The sequence below is a fragment of the Myodes glareolus genome, chromosome 19 (assembly GCF_982192425.1).
Source record: "Myodes glareolus chromosome 19, mMyoGla1.1, whole genome shotgun sequence".
Lineage (NCBI taxonomy): Eukaryota > Metazoa > Chordata > Mammalia > Rodentia > Cricetidae > Myodes > Myodes glareolus.
The window spans coordinates 1,504,447-1,526,576 of NC_142044.1; the positions used below are offsets into that span (position 1 = coordinate 1,504,447).

Sequence of the window (22,130 nt, forward strand, 5' to 3'; positions counted from 1 at the left end):
GTTTCCTGCCTAGGGATGAATTGTGGAATGAGAATGGATGGAGGACATTACTCTCAGCCACATAGAGAAAGCAAGAAGAACTAAGGGCAAGAGAAATGTCTGTGAATGACCATCTAAGGCTGTGGAGGGGAGGGAAAAGGAGAAAGTGCATTGAGGAGCTGTAGAATATGATGGGGAGAGCTCTCCAGTGGGCATTCTATTGTTGGCAATAAGGTATCATGACAAATGTCCATCTTGGCCTTTATTGCTTTGCCCTAATGCGCTGTTTATCTCCGAGGTTAGCTGAGTGGTTTATCACACATCGGACAGAGCCTGGATGTGCAAGGCTCTCTTTTGATGCTGGAACTTTAGCCCCTTGTGATCTGCCTGAACAAGGGGTGACAGCCAGGAGTTACGGTGTTCTTTCCGTCTATGGAGGTGCACATAGATTCCAGGCAGAGACGATGGAAGGGATTTGGTGGAGTCGGTGTAAAGGCTGTTCCTAGGAATGCCATAACACCAGTTCTGAGGTCAATAGGACGATACGTCCTTTTGACGATGTCACTCTCATCTCTACCTCTCCCCTTGCTCTGCACCAACCCTTTTGATGATCCTGTGACAGAGGAGGCATGTCCCACCTTCTGGTGTCCCACCCTCTGGTGTCCCACCCTCTGGTGTCCCACCCTCTGGTGTCCCACCCTCTGGTGTCCCACCTTCTGGTGTCCCACCCTCTGGCCCTGTCCTCACCCACTTCCCCTGAGATGCTCACTGCTGGGTGTGAGGCATGTACCACCCTCTGGTCCTTTCCTTACCCACTTCACCTGGGATGCTCACTTCTGCGTGTCTCATTATTTGTGGCTGGTACCTCATTCGGGACTGCCCAACCACCTTTCTGTAGAAAACTTTCGTGACCACGTCCATCCACCCCAGTGTCCATCCCTGACAGGTCCCACTCACCTTGGTTTCCTCTAGAACTTCTCTGTCTTCTAATTGTGTTATTCAATGACTTTTGTCTGTTACCACCACCATCACCTCCACCACCCACACCAGCTCCACCCACACCACCTCCACCACCCACACCACCTCCACCCACACCACTTCCACCCACACCACCTCCACCCACACCAGCTCCACCCACACCACTTCCACCCACACCACCACCACCACCTCCACCTCCACCACTTCCACCACCACCAATGTTAACACCTGAAGGCTGGGTGGGTCCCATTTGTTATTTACTCTGTGTCTAACATCTAAAACAGGTCCTGGTTTGTAGTAAATACTCAGTGACTATTTATGGAACTTATGAGATATAAACTGGTATGTTTTCTCATCAATTACTAAGAAATTTATCCTTAATATAAGTTTGTTGTATTTTTTTCAGATATATTCAGTCACTGTAAATGATGCTACTATAAATATCTTATTTCAGATAAATAATTTCTCCACCTTTCAATTATTTTCTTGAGTCAGATTTGCAAGGTAAAATTATCAAATGGCTTCCATGTGGTTTTTCGTCCATCTGTGATGCTGTTCGGGATTTATGCGACACATTGTGCTGTCTTACTGCTCTGGGTTTTCATCTGTTTGTTATTCTTATGGTGCTGGTCTTAGAGCCTCTTGAAGGTACGGCAAGCGCCCTGTCATTGAGCCACACCCGCAGCTGCTGTCGGGCTCATCTTATCTCTGTTTTCCCCAGTCCAGTAGGTATAAACATGCTCTGTGATCGTTTTTATTAGCATTCCTCTGACTTTTAACTGTCCATCTTCAGGAATGAAAGCCTAATCAAAAAAAATCTTCATTCTTTTTATTTTTTGAGGGGAATCTCAGGGTATGGTTTATTTATTCATGCTTTTCGCAGCAGACAACCACTTACCTCTAACTGTATTTGTTACAGGTATCCTGACATTCTACCATCCCCTTCTCTGCGCTTCTAACCAGATGTGACCATGTGTTGTTTTCTGCAGCTGTGGACTACTGCGCCTCAGGAAATCATGGATGTGAACATGAGTGTGTAAATGCTGAAGGTTCCTACCTGTGCCAGTGCCACGAGGGATTTGCTCTCAACCCAGATAAGAAAACATGCACAAGTAAGTTACACACATGCATGCGTGTGCGCGCACACGTGCGCGCACACACACACACACACACACACACACGTACACATGGAGTGAAATTGCTGTGGGCACTTTGGACTTAGAACTCTCCCACATACGGATTATCACATATTAAGTCATGGGCTCTGCCCTTGTTCCTCTCTGTCAGGCCTTTCTAAATCACCCTAAGACTGTGGCTTCCTTGGTCTCGATGTCTCCAGGCAAAATATTTGAAGGCGTCTTTTGTTGGGGACTCTGTGAGGGCATGCTCTCCCAGCATCTGCTAGCATGCTAACACTCAAACCCGTGTCCCACATGCTGCCTCAGCACGGCTGTGTCTGTCATTAGAACAGGGCCTGAGGGATATTTTCACTGAAGCTTTGTGGCTTGTGGGCTCCAGCTCCGACTCCACATGAGGACCAGAGAATCGCTGAACTGAAAGGAATTGAATGTGGTTTCTTGGGAGTGGGGTGGGGATAGGTGAACCTTCGTCTGTTTAGTTCTGTTTGACTTTAGCTATGTTCATAAATATTGAAATTGATTTGAACTCCTAAAATTAGAACAGAAAATTTACAAACTAAAGATGATCCCCAGTTTTAAAAACAATGCCAGAAGGATTCTTTTAAACTTAAAGGTGTAAGGGTCTTCAGTACAGTGAAAGACCACGTGAGAGATGCCTGCTTCTGAAGTCTTAGGGCCCAGTGGCATTTTAATGAGGTTCAATAACAATTAAGAGTAAAATAAGGCTCGGGTGGTGGTGGTGCATGCCTTTAATCCCAGCACTCAGGAGGCAGAGGCAGGTGGATCTCTGTGAGTTCGAGGCCAGCCTGATCTACAAATGGAGTTCCAGGACAGCCAGAGCTGTTACACAGAGAAACGCTATCTTGAAAAAGCAAAAAAGAAAAAGGATAAAGCAAGGCACCACTACAATGAGGATTTTAATTTATATAAGTTTGTGTACCTTCCATCTTTTAAAGGTACATCCAGTGTGTGTTTCTGTACATGTTTTCAAAAGCATTCTTCCTTTCATTCAGTCCCTTAATGTCAACAGCTTCAAACCCCAGGGGCCTGGCACATTACATCCAAAACATGTTCTTGGAGCCCCAAATGAAGGAGGCATGGGTCATGGCTGGATTTTAAAGTGAGCTGTCATTCACCACATGAATGGGTTTGCCTAGGAAGGAAAGCAGCGCTACAATAACACCAGAAGGGCGTTTAGACCTCCACACCCAGCACACGGCTAATGCACAGTTCTTTGTCTGAGTAGAAAGGTTGAGTAGGCTGCTCTCCTCCCAGGTTCCCCTCCTCTCTGTGCAAAACTTGAGCAGTTCTCGGCAAGATGCTGTCCACCTCTCCCCACCCCATGCCCAAGAAACCACATTCTGAACTATGAACAACAGTCAGGCTGTCGCTGTGGCTGGGAGCTGTGGCTGTCGGGCAGATGAGTCAGCATCCCCATCAAAGAGGGACCCTGTGCTCCTAGGTCAATTGCGGCATCTCTGCCTTTCCCCGGGGTGATCCGGGGGAAAACCTCATGCTGCAACAGGAGATGATAATCCACACTGTTTCACAGACTAAATGAGATCATTTAGTAGAAGTGATTGATCAAATTGTCAGGTGCCAATTATGTTTTTATGAACAATGGATGATACTTGGATCTGGGAAGGTGGCTCGGTTGGTAAGGTGACTGCTGTGCCAGCAATGAAGTTTGAATCTCTGGAACCCCTGTAAAAAAGGGGGGCACACACTGAGGAGGTGGAAGCAGGAGGCTGCCTGAGGCTCACTGGCCAACCAGTCTAGATGGATGGGTGAACTACACGTTCAAAGACCCTGACTTCAAAGGATCAGATGGAGAGCAATTGAAGGAGATACACAATGTTGACCTCTGACCTCCAAACACATGTACGTGCACACATTCATATACACATGTGCACACATGAACACATATACACTAACCCAAAGATAATACTGGCCTCAAGAATTTTAGTATTAATGGGCATGTAACATATGTCTTGACTAAGCATAAAAGTACATCCAAACTCAAGACTTTTCTGTTGAAAGTTGGTGGGAACCAAGTCCCACCACAGAGAGCAGCTGAGTCACTGTAACCCAGGGCACATGATGTGATGCAGGCAGGCTGGACTAAGACAGGTGTGATCCACAGCACACAGTATGATGCAGGCAGACTGGACTAGGGCAGGTATAACCCAGGGCCCACGTGTGATGCAGGCAGGCTGGACTAAGACAGGTGTAACCCAGGGCCCACGTGTGATGCAGGCAAGCTGGACTAAGGCAGGTGTAACTCGGCCCATGTGTGACGCAGGCAGACTGAACTAGGGCAGGTGGAAGCCGTGCCTCATGATCAGAGGAGCGGGGGAAACACACCTGTCTACTCTCAGAACTTCCTCCCTGGAGGAGTCCTGGCTCTCACTCCCACCCTATTCTCCAGAACGGCACCATCTTCCACACTGCTCACATGTCCCCTACGACTAGACCCTATTCCAGACCCAAGAGTGGTACAGACAAGGAGATCTGAGCTTTGCCGTCAGATCCTGAGGTAGAAACTGCCATGTAGGGGCCTGAGAGAGGTCTGACTGGGAGTCAGGGCAGAGCTCTTCCAGCTGGGAGGTCTCACCAGCTAGGCTGGGAGCCAGCAGCTCAGCTATCTTCAGACCGTGTTAGAGGCAAAACCGTGAAGCTGGCCAGCCCAGTGCGTGGGCAGAGAAGAATGCTGGGAAAGCTGTGGGGTCCAGGCCAACACTAGGGAGAACTGCCCCTAGAAAGGCCACATTCCCACCGTCCTGGGGAGTGTACAGGAGCCATATGGGAAAGCTTGGCCATAGAGAATAGATGCGCCAAGCACTCAGAAAAGGATAAGAGAAGAAAAGAGAAAGCCGGCCTGTGCAGATACAACCCTGGAGTGTCCTGTCTACAGCAGGACAGGAAAGAGCTGAGAGACAGCCAATGACTAGGACAGAGACGTGGGGGTTAGCCAGGCAGCCACCAGGCAGTTACCTTATTAGTGCCTTGGATATATCACAGTCCCAGCCTTCTGGCCGCTGCTCTCAGGCTGTGGCAAAAGAAAAAAAAAAAAATCCTGTTCTTGTACACTTCCAAAAGATTAGTAAAAATTTTTTTAAAAAATTAATTTACATTTCAGTCCCTATTTTTAAAAGACTTATTGTTCCTTTTTAGAATATTTGTGTGTTGGGGGGAGGTGCGGGGTACTCTATGCCCATGTGAGCACAATTGCCCACAGAGCCCAAAAGATGGTGTCGGATTCCATGGAGCTGGATTATAGGGGTTTGTGAACCACTACGTATAGGTGCTCGGAACCGAACTTGGGTCCTCTGCCGAGTCAACTCTCTATAAAGTACACCTGAAATCAAATCCAACTGGTAACTGTACACTTACTGTCTATAGAAGGTACTCTAGTCAAGGCGATACATCAAGCGCGACTAGTGTGTGACTGAGCCAAAATGTGCCGTGTCCTGTGTAAATGGAGACTGCACTTGCTTTTCCCAGCCAGCCAGACCCAAATAACCACACAAAAGTTATATTATCTACAACACCGTTTGGCCAATGACTTAGCTATATTCCTAGCTAGTCTTACATCTTAAATTAACCCATTTCTATTCATCTATGTATTGCCATGAGGCTGTGGCTTACTGATAATGTTCTAGCATCTTTCTCCTTTGGTGGCTACAAGGAGTCTCCTCAACTCTGTTCTCTCTGTCTCTTTCTGTCTCTCTCTGTCACTCTCTCTGTCTCTCTGTCTCTCTCTGTCTCTCTCTGTCTTTCTCTCTGTCTCTCTCTGTCTCTCTCTGTCTTTCTCTCTGTCTCTCTGTCTCTCTCTCTCCCTTTACTCGCCAAGCCATTGGCCGAAACAGCTTTGTTCATCAATCAATAAAAGCAACACACATACAGAAGGGCAAGAAATAAAATTCAACCGAGGTTAGTGGTATCCAAAAGTATCCACATAGTGGGGTGTGGCAGTACAGACCTGTAACCCCAGCACTGGGGAGGCAGAGACAGGCACTACAGGTGTGAGGCCAATCTGGTCTATGTAGCGAATTTCAAGTCATCTGGGCTCTATAGCAAGACCTGGTCTCTGGAGGCACAGACCTTTAATTCCAGTACACGGGAGGTAGAGGAATGGGAATCTCTGAGTTCAAAGCCAGTCTGGCCTAGAGAGCAAGTTCCAGGACAGCCAGGGCTACACAGAGAAACCCTGTCTTGAAAAACCAAAACCAAGACCAAACAAACAGATAAACAATCACTTCTGGCTAAGATCAAGTATAAAAAACAAAATCAAAGAAACACCCCTTTTATGGAACAATTCCTTCCCAAATCACTGAACACATCCCAGTGGGGAGAAGAGAAAAACACTCGGCTCTGGTTTACAAACATATTGGCTGGGATTTTTTTATTATTTTATTATAATAAAATATATTTATATGACATCAAAGTTGTCACTGTGGGGTTGGAGAGGTTACTCAGCAGTTAGGAGCACTGGCTGATTTTCCAGAGGACCCCAGTTTGATTCCCAGCACCCACATGGTGGCTCACAACCAACTGTAGCTCCAGTTTGGGAGTATCCAACACCCTTGTCTAGATTTCAGGGGCACCAGGCATACACATGGTACACAGACATGCATGCATACAAAATACTCTTGAGATCTTACTCTACCAGGAGTAGTAACAATAATCATTTCTCCATTCGATCATATTTATTCAGTATCTGCTATATGCTAAACACAGTTGTACACAGGGCTCATATCTCAGTCCTTACAAAACTTACTTTGTGCTGGGGCAGAGTAAGAGAAAAAAAGAGCCCAGTGGTGGCGGTGCACACTTTTAATTCTAGCACTTGGGAGGCAGATGCAGGTGGATCTCTGAGTTCTAGGCCAGCCTGGTCTACAGAGCTAGTTCCAGGATAGCCAGGGCTACACAGAGAGCCTGTCTTGAAAAACAAAACAAACAAGCAAAAAAAAAGAAAAAAAAAGAGAGTGACACTTGATCGAAGGCTTGAAAGAGACAGGAAGAAGGCGGTTTAACACAGGGAGTGTAGCACCAGTACTAACACCTTCAGGGCAGGAACTGTGAGACAAGGCTGAAGACTGCTGGAAAGTCTGTGGGACTAGGAGAGGCTATGATGAGATGCTGTGAACAACGACCACTTGCCCTTCTCCCTTCACAGCTTTTTGATTCCAAGCCCTGCCCCATTCCAATCAAGCCTATAAGCCCCACTACATTCCAATCAAGCCTGTAAGACCTGCCCCATTCCAATCAAGCCTGTAAGCCCATTAGTTTGACCCTAAACTGAAGTTTTGTCTTGGTTACTGATCTGTTGCTGTGATAAAACACCATGACCAAGGCAACTTTTAAAGGAAACATTTCATAGGGACCTTGGTTACAGTTTCAGTGGGTTCATTCATGATCATCCTGGTGGGAGTGTGAGATGCAGGCAGATGTGGTGCCGGAGCAATACCTGAGAGCTCACATTTGATCTGCAAGTTGGCAGCAGAGAAAGAACGAGACTGGACCTGGCATGGTCTTTTGAAACCTCAAAGCCAGCCCCAGTGGCACACCTCCCCACAACAAGGCCACACCTCCTAGTCCTTCCCAAACAGTTCCACTAACTGGGGATCAAGCATTCAAATATACAAGCCCATAGGGACTGTTCCCAGGTCTCAAACTCACTTTGTGTGCATGCATAGCATAGGAGGTGGGGTGGGGTGACATGTCTGTTGGGGGGTGTGTGTGTGTACTGAGTCAGATCTCCTGGAGCTGGAGTGACAGGTTGTTGGGACCCATCCTGCCTGGGTTCTCGGAACTGAACCTGGTGTGTCTGCAAGAGCAGCATGTCATCTTATCCACTGAGCATCTCTCCAGCCCCCCTCTGTACTTTTAATAGTGACATCTCTGGCTATATATAGTATTCTTAGCTATGTTCACTGATTTTTTTTAAAATCTCTGATACCTCCTACATTGTTCTTTTTTCTATATTATTTATTATTTTCCATGGCAACTTGTTTTGTAATTATGAGTACATATATTTATTTTTTATTTCAAAAGTAAAATAGGTTTATTGTAGACAACTGATTCTTTCAGAGATGAAGTTATATAAAATAAAACCATTTATACTCCATGGGCCAGAGACAAGTATCATTAATTTCAGTTTGTTTCATTTCCTTCCAGACTTTAAATTTTAAAAATAGTACTACATTTATTTGTTTGGGTTTTTAAGATTTATTTATTTATTATGCAAAGGTGTTCTATCTGTATGCATGCTGGCATGTCAGAAGAGGGCAACAGATCTCATGATAGATGATCATGAGCAACCATGTCGTTGCTGGGAATTGAACTCAGAATCTCTGAAGAGCAGCCAGTGCTCTTAACTGCTGAGCCATCTCTCCAGCCTGTGTTTGTTTGTTTTGGTGTGTGTGTGTGTCTGTGCCTTGGTAAATATGTAGAGATCAAAGATAACTTTAAGGTGTCAGTGGGTTCCAAGAATTGAGAACTTAGCAGCAAGTATCTTTATTTGTCTAGCCATCTTGCTGGCTCTATTTTTTTTTTAATTTTTATTATGATGTGTGAATGCAGGGCTAAGTATGCCTTGGCATATGGTCATAGGACAACTTTATTAAGTTAGTTCTCTCCTTCCACTTTTATTTGATATCTTAGTTACCAATCTATGGCTGTGAAGAGACACCGAGACCAAGGCAACTCTTATAGAAGAAAGCATTTAACTGGGGGTTTGCTTACAGTTTCAGAGGATTAGTCCATTAGCATCATGACAGGGAACACAGTGGAGGGTGGGAAGCCATGCTGCTGGAGAAGGAGCTGAGAACTTTACATCATGATCCTCGGGCAGCAGGCAAAGAGAGAGACAATGGAATGGGCCTGATGTGGTCTTTTGAAACCTCAAAGCCCATGTGCCAGTGACACACCTCCTCCAACAAGGTCACACCTCCTCCAGCAAGGTCACACCTCCCTCCAGCAAGGTCACACCTCCCCCCAGCAAGGTCACACCTCCCTCCATCAAGGTCACACCTCCCTCCAGCAAGGTCACACCTCCTCCGACAAGGTCACACCTCCCTCCAACAAGGTCACACCTCCCTCCAGCAAGATCACACCTCCCTCCAGCAAGGTCACACCTCCTCCATCAAGGTCACACACCCTCCAACAAGGTCACACACCCTCCAACAAGGTCACACCTCCTCCAACAAGGTCACACATCCTCCAACAAGGTCACACATCCTACAAGATCACAGCTTCTCCAACAAGGTCACACCTCCTCCAACAAGGTCCTCTTGATTTCATCACACCTCCTGATTCCTTCTAGTCCTTCTGAAATAGTTCCACTCCCTAATGACTAAACATTCAAATATACAAACCTCTGGGGGCTGTTCTCTGTCAAACCACCAAGCATGGACTCCGGAGATCAACTCAGATATCAGGCTTTTATGGAAGTGTTGACCCATCTCAACAGCCTCTCCTTTTAAAATGTACATGTATGGATATATTTTTATAGTGTTAGGATCATATAATAACATTGAATCTGGAGCATTTTAGCACATTACTTGAATTATAAAACATTTTAATGTCTGTATCATATTCTGAATATTACATGGTGTAATTTATTGAACAGGTTTTTTGTTTTAGGTTTTTCACACCCATATGCATAAATCCTGTGTTTTTATGTTCTTAGGAACAAAATGCAAAAGAAAATTTATGGAGTCAAAGATGGTTGATATGTCATGCTGTATAGTTTTATGTCAACTTGACATAAGCTAAGGTCCTCTGAGAAATTTCAATTAGGAAAATGCCTCCAGCTGGACTATGGGGGCACACACTTTTAATCACAGCACTCAGGAGACAGAGACAAGTAGACCTCTGTGAGTTCAAGGCCAGCCTGGTTGACAGAGTGAGTTCCAGGACAGCCAGGAATATACATAGAGAAATCCCGTCTTGAAAAACCAGAAAAACAGAAAAGAAAAGAAAAGGAAAGAAAAGAAAATGCCTTCATAAGATGGGGTTGTAAGCAAACCTGTAGGTCATTTTCTTAATTAGTGGTTGATGAGGAAGGACCCAGTTTACTGTGAGTGGTGCCATCCCTGGGTTGGTGGTCCTGGATTCTCTAAGAAAGCAGGCTGAGCCAGCCATAGGGAGCAGGCCAGTAAGCAAAACTCCTCTGTGACTTCTGCATGGGTTCCTGCCTCAGGTTCCTGCCCTGCCTTAGTTCCTGTCTTGACTTCCTTCAGTGATGGGCTATGGTATGGACATGTAAGCCAAATAAATCCTTTATTCCCCAAGTTGCTTTGGTCACAGTGTTTCATTACAGTAGTAGTAAATAAACCAAACTAAGACACATGTTAAGTCTTTTAATGTGTGTACAAAATTAACTTCTAAAATTTTGTATCAATGTGTGGTCCACCATACATGTTTTGAGGAGATGAGATTTTTGTTTGTTGTTTTGTTTTGAAACAAGGTCTCATCATGTAGCTCAGGCTTGCCTTGAATTGATAACTTTTCTGTCTCACCCTCCTGAATGTTGGGATTACAGGAGCATACCACCTTACCTGGTGAGAGGTTTTGGTTTGTTTTTTCATGACATGCTAATCATCTAGGACAAGTTTCTTCTCGTTGTACTAAGTTTTAATTATCTTTTTATAAAATTGTCTAGTTATACATTCAATTTATCAAAATAAAACCTTATAGATAAGTAGAAACAAATAAGAAAAACAAAAAACAAAACAGCAAACAATAACTCTCTAAGCAAGATCTGAACAAGAGCCACCCTACAGATGGGCTGATCTCATGAGGCCCCACCCATTGATAAAGAGTCACAGGCAGTCACGGAATGAGAGAGTGGGACAGTAAGTCTAAGTCTTCCCCAGGGAAGAGCCCAGTGGGTAATCTAATACCAGATGGTCAGCCCTGAAATCACACACGTGCAACGCTAAACAGACTCAGAAGGACGTGTGTGTGTATCACAAACACATACATAGCATATATGTGCTAAATAAAAAGTATGTATATATGTTTCGCACATATATGTTAAAGATATATGTGCTCATATATGTTAAAGATATATACATATATGTGCGTTAAAAAGTTATATATGTGTCACATGTTTAACATATATGTTAAACACATATATATGATAAGAAAGAAGAGAACTTAAATTTGAGAGGGAGGGAAGTGAAAGTGAGAAGGGTTGGAAGGAGAAAAGGAAAAGGAGGATGACATAATTATTTTAATTTTAAAAATTAAAAACAAGAAAATGCTAGCACTTAGGAGGCAGAAGCAGGTGGATTTCTGTGATTTCAAAATCAGCTTGGTCTACATAGTGAGTTCCAGAACAGCCAGAGCTACATAGTGAGATCCTGACTCAAAAAGAAAGAAAGAAAGAAAGAAAGAAAGGAAGGAAGGAAGGAAGGAAGGAAGGAAGAAAAAAAGGAAGAAAAAAAGGAAGAAAAAAAGGAAGAAAGAAAGAAAGAAAATTGTTAAATTTCCAAACAGACTAGCTAGGAGAAAAGGGAGGGAGCAGACACAAATCCCCCAAAATATTAAGAATGTGGGAATCACTATTGATCCATTGAAAGGAAAATATTACCACACACATATATGCCAGAGCTTACATAATATGGGTAAATCCTTTCAACAACACAAACAACTACAGTTTATTCCAGAAGAAACAGGCAATCTGAATAGTCATGTCTCTTACGTCAGTCTAAAGAGTTACACCTTAAATCTTTACACCAAGAAATCTTTAGACCTATTTGACGTCACTACTGAAGCCTGGCAAGCATTTGAGCAATAACTAATGTTAATTCTATACAAGTGACTCCTCAATATTAATGATAAATGTATTTCAGCTCATTCCTAAGTCAGCATTACCCTAATGCTCAAACCAGAATAAGCTATAAGAAAATTTTACATACAAATATCTTTATTTTTTAACTGTCAACAACATACTAAAAGAGCAATGCATCATAACCTTGTGGGATTTAGCCCAGGAATTCAAGGTTGGCTTTAATCCTCAAAACTCAATCAATGCAATACACAATATTAACATGCTAAAAAAAACATATAAGCCATTTCTTTAGATGCAGAAAAAGGCACAAATAATATATGATACTCAGTTGTGATTAATAAAAATCTTTCTGTGAACTAGAAGTGGAGGTAACTGCATCAATGATTAAGTAAATCCATCCTGACACCCACATAAACAGGAGGAACCGTGGTCTTGCTGACCAACCAGCCATTGCAGCTGAGTCAGTGAGCTTCAGGCTCAGTGAGAGACCCTGCCCCAAAAAAATAAAGTTGGGGATAATGAGGAAGGCATCTGAGATTGACCTCTGATCCACGCACATGTGCACACGCACACACACACGCACACACACACACGCACACACACACACGCACACACACAATACACAGGAAATACACACAGAATACACAAAACTGCATTAATGAGAAACTATCAGCTATCATACTTAGTGATGGAAGATTTATAAGATCAGAAACACAGCAAGAAAGAAGGCTCATCAGCTAAAAGTGCTTGCTGCCAAACCTGTGACCTGAGTTCAATCCATCGGATCTACATGGTGGAAGGAGAGGACTGACTCCCAGAAATTGTCCTCTGACCTCCACAGGCATGCTGTGGCATGCACACATGCATACACAGAGAGACAGAGACAGAGATCATAAATGACAGAGAATGTCCACTCAGAAAGCTTCTATTTAACCTTGTCCTGGAAGTTCTAACTAGTGAAATAGAAAAGACTCATAATAAAATAAATAGATGGTGCATATTTTGGACAGGATGAATTTAGACTGTGTTACTAACAGACAACATTGTCATCTGTATAGAAAATCCAATCCAATGTTTTTCTTTTCTTTTATTAATTAAATTTATTCATTTACTTTATATCTGGACTAGTTTCCTCTCCCTCCTCACCTCCCATTCCCTTCCCCCATCACTCCCTTGGTCACTTTTGGCTTATATATCCAGTTAAGCTCCTGAACGTTAAAGAACGTGCTAATCTTGCTGGCCAGTCTGCTCTGGGATCACCTGTCCCGCCTCTGGAGTGCTGGGATTAAGGATGGCATTTGTGTTGGACTGGAGTTCTGAACTCTGGTCCCAACACTCAGCAGCAAGTGTTTTATGCACTGGATCATATTTAGCTTGGTTTTCAGTGCTGTGCAGTCTTGCACACGCTACCCGATTTCTTTACTGCTGGCATACTTTCCCAGACCAACACAATTTTTTCTTTTTCATTTTGTTTTGTTTTTGAGATGGCCTTGAACTCATAGAGATCTGCCTGCCTGTGCTTCCCAAGGGCTGGGAATAAAGGTGTGCACCACCACACTCAGCCCCCAATGCAGACTGAATTTCAGTGGCTTTTATAAGAGGCAACTGTTATATAAATATTTTATGAAATAAAAACATCAAAAAGCTCTTTGAAGCCTGGTGTGGTGGCGTTCGTCTTTAATCCCAGCACTTGGGAGACAGAGGCAGGTGGATCTCTGTGAGTTCAAGGCCAGCCTGGTCTGGAGTGTGGGCTCCCGGGCAGTCAGAGCTACCCAGAGAAACCCTGTCTCCAAAAATCAAAACACAGAAACAAATGAAAAAAAAAGATCTTTGAGACGAGTCATAATCTCTCTATGTAGAAATGGCTTTTTGAATAGGGCTCTTCTGGGCCTAAACCGCGAGACCTGTATTTTACACACTTGGAGAAAATGGGGGCCAACAGTCCTTATTTTCATGGCTAGCCATATTGACTTATTCATGATTCCTAGGACCTTGCTTTCTTTCCAGAGATAGACTACTGTGCATCATCTAACCACGGATGTCAGCATGAGTGTGTTAATGCCCAGAAGTCCGCTGTCTGCCGCTGCCTAAAGGGCTTCATGCTGAATCCAGACGGGAAAACCTGCCGAAGTAAGTGCCCATCCACCATGTTTCTTTCCACCAAAACATTTCCCCTTCTAGGCAGATCCTTAGCACAGTACGTTTGCAGTGGACATTGGTGTTCGTTAATATCCTTCTGCTCCTATTTTCCTGTGACCACTAGAACCTATTGTGTGGGATGTTCTCCTAGAGATTGAATAGACTGGCTCTGATCATGAGATTTGTTTAGCAACTCTGTCTGTGCTGAAGCATCTTCTTGAAGTGAGAGTAGGTTAGGGTTAGGGTTTGTGGAACGTTGAGGGAGGAAAAAAGGCGGGACACAGAGATGGGACATTAAAGGAGCTGCTAAGTGCGGGAACATTAAAGTGTTGGTTTCTGATAGAAAGGAAGAAGGAGAGTAATGCCCTAGGTCATTGCAGCCACACTCAAGGAAAGCAGGGCATCAGCAGGATGGGGGCGAGGACTCAGATGCTTGTCACTTGGCATACAGAGGGGACAGCTAGCAACTAGGGCACCTACTCCAGAGCAGACCTCTAGGCTAGATTCCCAGTGTCTGTGCTCATACACACACACACACACACACACACACCAGGCTGTTCCCAAAGGACACCAGAGTGGTCTCAAACTCACCAGACTGTTCCTGAAGGACACTAGAGTAAACACACACACACCAAACCATTCCCAAGGGACACTAGAGTGGACACACACACACACACCAGACCACTCCTAAAGGACATTAGAGTGGACACACACACATACACACACACACACACACACACACACACACACACACACACACATACATACACACACACATACACCAGGCTGTTCCCAAAGGACACCAGAGTGGTCTCACACACACCAGACCATTCCCAAAGGACACTACAACAGAAGCCCTACCAGGTTCTTTATCTTTTACATCAGTGAATCCTCAACAGCTCAGAGTGCTTGGCTGCAGTGGGCTGAGTACAGACTTGTGGAATGGATTGTGTGAGCGAAAGAATTGCTTTGAGATCCAGCACCCTGGAGAAATCACAGCGTGACCATGACATTTGTAAATTCTCTGGATCATTCAACTATCGGTGTATTTCCTCCCTTCCTTCATGTTTTTTGTTTGTTTGTGTTTTGTTTTTGTTTTTGGCCTTTGTTTTGGCTTGTTTTGAGACAGACTCTGGCTATGTGGCCCAAGTTAACCCCAAAAATTGCCACCCCTCTTCCTTCAGCATCTGAGGCCAGCATCATGGCCTAGCCACGCCCCTGTGTGCTACAGACACTTTTTTCCAGGGATGGATGTTTGAGGGACTGAGTGCACCATGGGAAATCAGTAACGGGGATGAGGGCTCTTGGGGAGATAGTTAGATCTGGTTCAGCACAGAGGCGTCATGGTAGCATGCTTCGTGCATTACTAATGGAGAAGAAAAAGTGAGCAAGTCAGGCATGTAGCCATTGATGGAGAGCTTGAGATTCTGAATCTCCTGCCAGACCCACCCCTCCACCCTCCTCCGGAGAGGCACCTGAGGAAGAGTAGGCTCCAAGGACAGGCATTGCCCAAAGATGGGCTGTTTGGTAGGCTGTGTCTCCTGCCAGGGTCCCTCAAGCTCATCCGTGTTTATCTGATGGCGACAGCTCCGTCTCCTAGCCAGCCAGGTGCCCTGGTTGCTTTTTTAATCCAGGAGAACTAGAACTTTTACTAAGAACTCGTGTCCTCATTTGCCCATCTCTCAATCTTCCTCCTCGTCACTACACTTTCCGTTGTCTTTGCCGTGAGCCCAGGCCTGGACCTCTGAGGTCTGTCCGTCAGAGCTGCCCTGGCTTAATGTTTGCACTCAGTCTTCCATTATGGCTGGCAGCTAGGAGTGGGAGGGAGCGCTCGTGGTCTCTAGAGCATAACATGGCAGAGGGAAGCAGAGCAATTGGCTTAAAATCTGAGATTTGTAATTAGGAATCTAAGATCTCCCAAGTGCTCTGGATCTTACAGATGCTGGGCCATTTACATGTAACAGGAGGCTGGTGGCTATTTTCAAATCTAATTAAAACCAAATCTGTTTCGAGAGTACTCAATATCATCCAATTAAACTGGGGAAAGTAGTTCGGGGCAGCGCCATCCTGAAGGAAAGTCCTTGGCCAGGACTCAGTCTCCCTTGTCACCTCCCGCTAGACAGAGAGTGCTGACACTGACCACGAAGGTGGTGATGCAAAGCCTGGAGCCTCAGCAGACTCTGAGGCTGAGTCGATGACAGATGTGGTCCAGGGGGTGGACTCGGAGATTCTGGACTCCAGTACTCAGGTTGGGGTTCATCATAGCTGAAACAGCATCCTTAAGAGTGGTGTGAATTCCCCAGTTGTTCTGGGCTCTGAGTCACGAGGTCCCGTCCGAGCATGGGCATTCACACCAGCAATGTCACTTCGGATCGACTCCTTTTACTCCTCTGGACCTGGACTCCCTAAATGAATAGTTTGGACTCTCCGTGTCAACATTTTTAACCTTTCAGATTTTCTGGAATTTCTTCTCTGGCCTTTCATCTGGCATCATAACTTGATATGCAGGATTGCTCATTCATGGTTTCTGTCTGGGCTTCTCAGCCAGCCTCCAACTTTATGAACAATGCAACAAGGACATTTATTATCTAACAATTCTGACATCTGACTTTGGCATGCCAGACCCTACCCGGATGAAGTTACATCTGTGCCTTTGGTGTCTAATGTTCCTGGTTCCTCTCTGCTGTGTTGCCAGAGCACAAACCATAGCGGGGCTATGGCAATGCTCACATTGGCATCTACACTTCTAACTTAGAGCCTGGCCCTTAGCTGGTAAATGACTGAATGAATGATGATTCCTGGCTTGCCTCAGCAAGCAGCACCCACCAGCTCTCTCCGTGGGGGCTGTGGGAACCCTGGAGTCTGACCTTATAGCCTCATAGCGTCTGATGGAGGGTCTTCACTTTCTCCCCTAAGGGATCAACTACTGTGCACTCAACAAGCCGGGCTGTGAACACGAGTGTGTCAACACAGAGGAAGGCTTTTACTGCCGCTGCCGTCGGGGCTATACCCTGGACTCCAATGGCAAGACCTGCAGCCGTGAGTGTGCCCAGGGGTATGGATGCTGATGGGTGGGGTCCATGCACAGTGGCTCATTATCAGCCGTGCCCTTCTACAGCTTCAGGGTTTCCTGAATTTTATAACCCATCCAGTGGTACTGATAGTATTACAACGGTTGAGCTGTAATATTGAAGAGAATCCATATAGGGGACAGGGAGATTGTTCAGTGATCAAGAGCCCTTGCTGCTCTTATAGAAGACCTGGATTCCATTCCTAGCACCCACAACTGCTTGTAATTCCAGTTCCAGGGGCTCCAACACCCTCTTCTGACTTCCATGGGCACCAGGCATACATATAATACACATCCATATAGATAGGCAAAATTCTAGTAAACATAAAATAAATAAAACCAAAAATAAAATTTAAGAAGCTGATATGTGCTGAGTCCAGCAGTGCACAGTGGGCGGTCTCAGAACTCGGGAGACTGAGGCAGAAGGACGTGAGATCAAGACCAGCATGGGGAACTCGGGAAACTGAGGCAGAAGGGCATGAGTTCAAGACCAGCATGGGCTCTGCAGAGAGACAATATCTCAAAAAACTGAGAGAACGAGATCGAGGAGGGTGTGGATAAATAAATAGATCCATGTGTAGGGGTTGAGGGCATAGCTCAGTCAGTGGAGTGCTAGCCTTGCTTGCACAAAGCCATGGGTTCCATCCCCACGCCACATAAAACAGGAGGGAGGGGGAAGCCAGGAGAGAGAGAGAATATGTGTAGACCGCTTAGAATGGGACTGCCCGCTGCTATTACTCTTTGCTATTAAAAGCATTTACTAAGTCAGACAGGCCGGTATTCAAATCTAAGCTCTGTCACATGCTACACATGTGACCTCAGACAGGTTATTCTCCAAGCTTTGATTGCCTGTCTGTTTTAAAAAATGAGGATGCTAATAGTATTGACTCCCCAGGTGGTTATGAAGAGTAACAACCATTTCAATGGTTTCAAACTCTTGGCCTAGTGCCTGGTTTGTGGCAAACATACAACTAAAGACAAAAGATAAACATGCATATCACCTGTGAGTGTGACTAATGCCTGGTACCAGGCTGGGACAAGAGGCCAGAAGCGGTGGACCTTGGGAAACTCTGCACTGCCCAGGCTGATGTGAGGACAGGATTAGGCGACATGAGACTTTTGTAAAACCTTTACTTAATTAAGTTCCTTGTATTAAAACCACAACAAAGCTTGGTGATATAAACAGAAGAACTTTCAGGTCTTGCCAGCTGGAGGGGCCCATAACTTTTTTTTTTTTTTTTTTTGAGGTACGGTTTCCACAGGTCCAGGCCAGCGGGATGAGATTTTGTGGGGATTGTGATGGATCGTAGGGCCCTGGCACACTAAGAGCTGGGGCTAGTGACGTTGGCCTACATAGAAGGGTCCTCTCGTGTGGCCTTGCACCTATTACACTGTGTGTCTGCTTCAGCTCCGCAGACAGAAGTGGACTGTGAGTGGGAACACTGCAGCTGGTGGCCCTTGATTGCCAGGAGGGCCAGTTCCACAGCTGACGTGTGAGATACAGAGCCAGCCTGGGGCAGCCCCGTGCTCCACCGTCTGCAGAGGAAACAAAGTGCCTCGACTTGGCTTTCTCAGCATGACCCTAACTTTCCTAGCCTGCCCTGGTGGTGTTTTTCTTTCAGCTTAGCAGTTGCACCTAAATCTACTCATATTTAACCACTGTCTGAGTCCTGCACACCATAGTCAGCACCCCACCCCTAAAACCTTGGCCTGGCAGGATTTCAAGTCCCACTGGCACTGGCTGGACCACTGTTGTGACCACCAAATGTAGGTTTTAGCTAAGTCTCTATTCTGTTTACCAATAAAGAAGTCAGATGTTAGGGTGAAAACCTGATAGATCAGAGAAGCTGAGACCTAACTCACCGACTTTCCCAAGCCAAAAAACAAAACAAACAAACAAAAAAACCCAAAAAACCCCATAAACAAACAAACAAAAAACCCCACAAATCTTTAAGTCCTTCCCTACTCCTTCACTCTCTCTATGGCTAATTCTTGTCAACTCTACCTCCCATCCAAGCTTAATTCTATTAACACAGTCTCAGAGTTTTACAGTGTGATCAAAAATCTTGCAACACCTTGGGGAGTCTAGAAGAGCCCAGAAGAGATGGGGGTCTTCTTCTGTTAAAACTTTTAGAACACTTAAACCAAGCTATTTCCATCCAGAAGTTTCCAGGGGAATAAAATCCACGCAGTTCTCAGGCGTGATGACGGCACAGTTGTGAACACCTCCAACATCCTCGCTCTCACACGCCTCCCGTTTTTTAAATGGCAGAATCAGGATGTGAGCGTGGGCTGGTGGTTCCTGAGATGCTCTAAGTGTTTTTGTGGGTGTGTCTACTGGTGGATTGTTCCAGAAGCCTCTGGTCCTTCAACCACGCAAGAATGAAAAGACTTATCTCAGTGGGCCATCATGAAGTCTTCAGTGTCTGTCCAGTTGATGGAGGGTGCACTTTCTCCATTCAGTAAATCTGGGAGGCAGCCCAGGGGGCTCTCTATGGGAGCGTCCGCCCCAGCTGTTTTCCTGACCTTCAGCAGTCCCTGCCCAAGGACCAGCTGTATCGGATTTGGGTGCCAGAAGGGGCCACACAGACAGCAAAGCTTTTGTTTATTGTCTGAATCTGGATGTCCTGATCAAGAGAATAAAAAAAAATCCCTTTTTTCTTTTTCAAATAAAAATAAATTACACAATGATTCTTCCTGAGAACTACTTAGTAATAATAACAACCATTCGTTAAACAGTTGCTGTATGCCAGCCGCTGTTTGGAGGGCTTCAGATGTATCTAACTTTCACTACATTACCCCCAGAAATGAACCACCAGGCGCCTGGGGAAGAAACCCAGTTGGTGAAGCATCTGCTTTGCAAGCCCTGGTCCGAGATCTACATCCAGAGCCCAGGTAGAACAGCAGGCAAGGCGGCCTATGCTTGTAATCTCAGCACATGACAGGCGGAAGCAGAATGCTCCCTGTTAGCCACCCAGTCTAGACTAATCGCTGGACACCACGCTGGTGAGAAAGACCCTGTCTGAAGGAGGTGGACCACATTGCACGAGAATGAGAAAGTGGTCCTCTGGCCTCCACACGCATGCTCACACACATGAGTATGTAACCCATGAACACATTAAAAAAAGAAGAAAGGAGACTGCCACCATCTTCAGTTCAGAGGTGACAGCCCAGAGAGGTTACATCCGTCCAGTATCACAGCAAGGACGTGGGATTCGGCGCTGGTCTAGTTTGCTTCTCTGTCGCTCTGATAAATGCCGTGACCAAAAGCAACCTATGGAGGAAAGAGATTATTTCCGCTTATACCCCCATGTCACAGTTAATGACTGAGGGAAGTCAAGGCAGGAACTGAGGCGGAGGCCACAGAAGAATGCTGTGTTCTGGCTTGGATCCAGTTCATATTGGGCTCATGTTCTTACACTTCTCAGGACCACCTTCCCTGGGTGAACCTTATTCACAGTGGATTGTGATCAATCAACAATTAAGAACATGCCACATGTACCCAAAGGTCAATTTGGTGGAGGCAATTCCTCAATGGAGGGTTCCTCTCCCCAAGTGACTCTGAGTTTGTGTCAAGTCCATTGGAGCTGGCTGTGACATGGAGCAAGGCTGATTTCCTCTCCCCAAGTGACTCTGGGTTTGTGTCAAGTCCATTGGAGCTGGCTATGACATGGAGCAAGGCTGATTTCCCAGCATGTCCAGTTGTATGAGGTAGAGTGGAACCTTCCCTGTGGCTGCAGTTGTCGCCAGGAAGGCTTTGGCTGATGGTCAAGCACTGGCACCTCAGTCCCTTTATGTTTTCCTGTGTTTGTGATTAATGCAGGGGTGGACCACTGTGCACAGCAGGACCACGGCTGTGAGCAGCTATGTCTGAACACAGAGGAATCCTTTGTCTGCCAGTGCTCAGAAGGCTTCCTCATCAATGATGACCTCAAGACCTGCTCCAGTGAGTCCCCCTTTCACCTCTCCACTAGGGAAGGGTTTGCCCCAAGATCAGCATGTTCTCCTCTGCCCTCCAGGGAGACTATGGGGAATTCTGCAGGGGACCAGTGCTTTTAATAGCAATAAATGTGAAGTGTTACTTAATTCCCATCGCAGCCCAGAAGCCTCACAGACGGAGGCCCCAGGGATCTAGCGTGGCTTTGGTTTTACAGGGGCAGATTACTGCTTGCTGAGTGACCATGGTTGCGAATACTCCTGCGTCAACACAGACAGGTCCTTTGCCTGTCAATGTCCTGAGGGTCACGTGCTCCGCAGCGACGGGAAGACCTGTGCAAGTAAGTCTGATCACATGTGAGATCCTGGGACAGACAGGACTCAGCACAGGCCCTTGTAGGTGCTCATGGACGGCGACACATTCATCCTGAGTGTCCGCTCAGGCTTGACTGGGGCCCTGGTTATATGTGTGCCTGCATCTCAAAGCCAGACTTCTTTCCCATGACCCTGGAAATGGCTTATGCGGTCTCCACACCCTGCCTCACCACCATTATGAGACAGGCCCTCGCTCTTGGCATGTGGCTGTGGTATGAGTTGTGATTTGGCCATACTTAGATTTATGTTCGAATTTGGTTGCCATTATGACACATCTGAGACATGAAACTTTTCCAAGGCAATTATGTCGACAGGATGGATTAATGCCTTTCTCAGGGAAGTGGACTGGTCATAGAGAATGGATTCTTGTAAAGTGGCATCAGTCCCTCGGTCTCCACCTCTTTTGTTCATAATTCCTCATCTTTGGGCTGTTCCCACCACAAGATGAAGCAGAATAAAGCCCTAATATCCTAAACTTCTGTTCTTCATCTAATTCTATCCATGTCTTGTGAACAGAACCACTGAGAACACACACTCTCAGACACACTCCACCCCCAGCCAATCCCGCCCATGATCAACAATACAGAAACTTGCCAGTTGCCAGCTGGCTGCATGCCAGGCCAGGCTGAGCACTGTGCGAAGCACATGCCGTCACACCGCAGCGGCAGAAGGAATAACTGTGGCTCAGACTCAGGAAAGAGTCTGAGATGGC

The 22,130-nt window shown here is 45.7% G+C and overlaps 1 protein-coding gene across 4 annotated transcripts in view; it reads left to right on the plus strand.

Annotated features, from left to right (window-relative positions):
* Matn2 (matrilin 2) overlaps window positions 1–22,130 on the plus strand; it is a 127,224-nt gene that overhangs the window by 83,047 nt on the left and 22,047 nt on the right. For all 4 annotated transcript variants that reach the window (XM_085679128.2, XM_085679127.2, XM_048457188.3 and 1 more), the window contains 5 exons: window positions 1,947–2,069; window positions 13,906–14,028; window positions 16,954–17,076; window positions 20,931–21,053; window positions 21,262–21,384. In XM_085679128.2, the coding sequence (XP_085535254.2) occupies window positions 1,947–2,069; window positions 13,906–14,028; window positions 16,954–17,076; window positions 20,931–21,053; window positions 21,262–21,384 (615 nt within the window). The remainder of the gene's footprint in view (window positions 1–1,946; window positions 2,070–13,905; window positions 14,029–16,953; window positions 17,077–20,930; window positions 21,054–21,261; window positions 21,385–22,130) is intronic.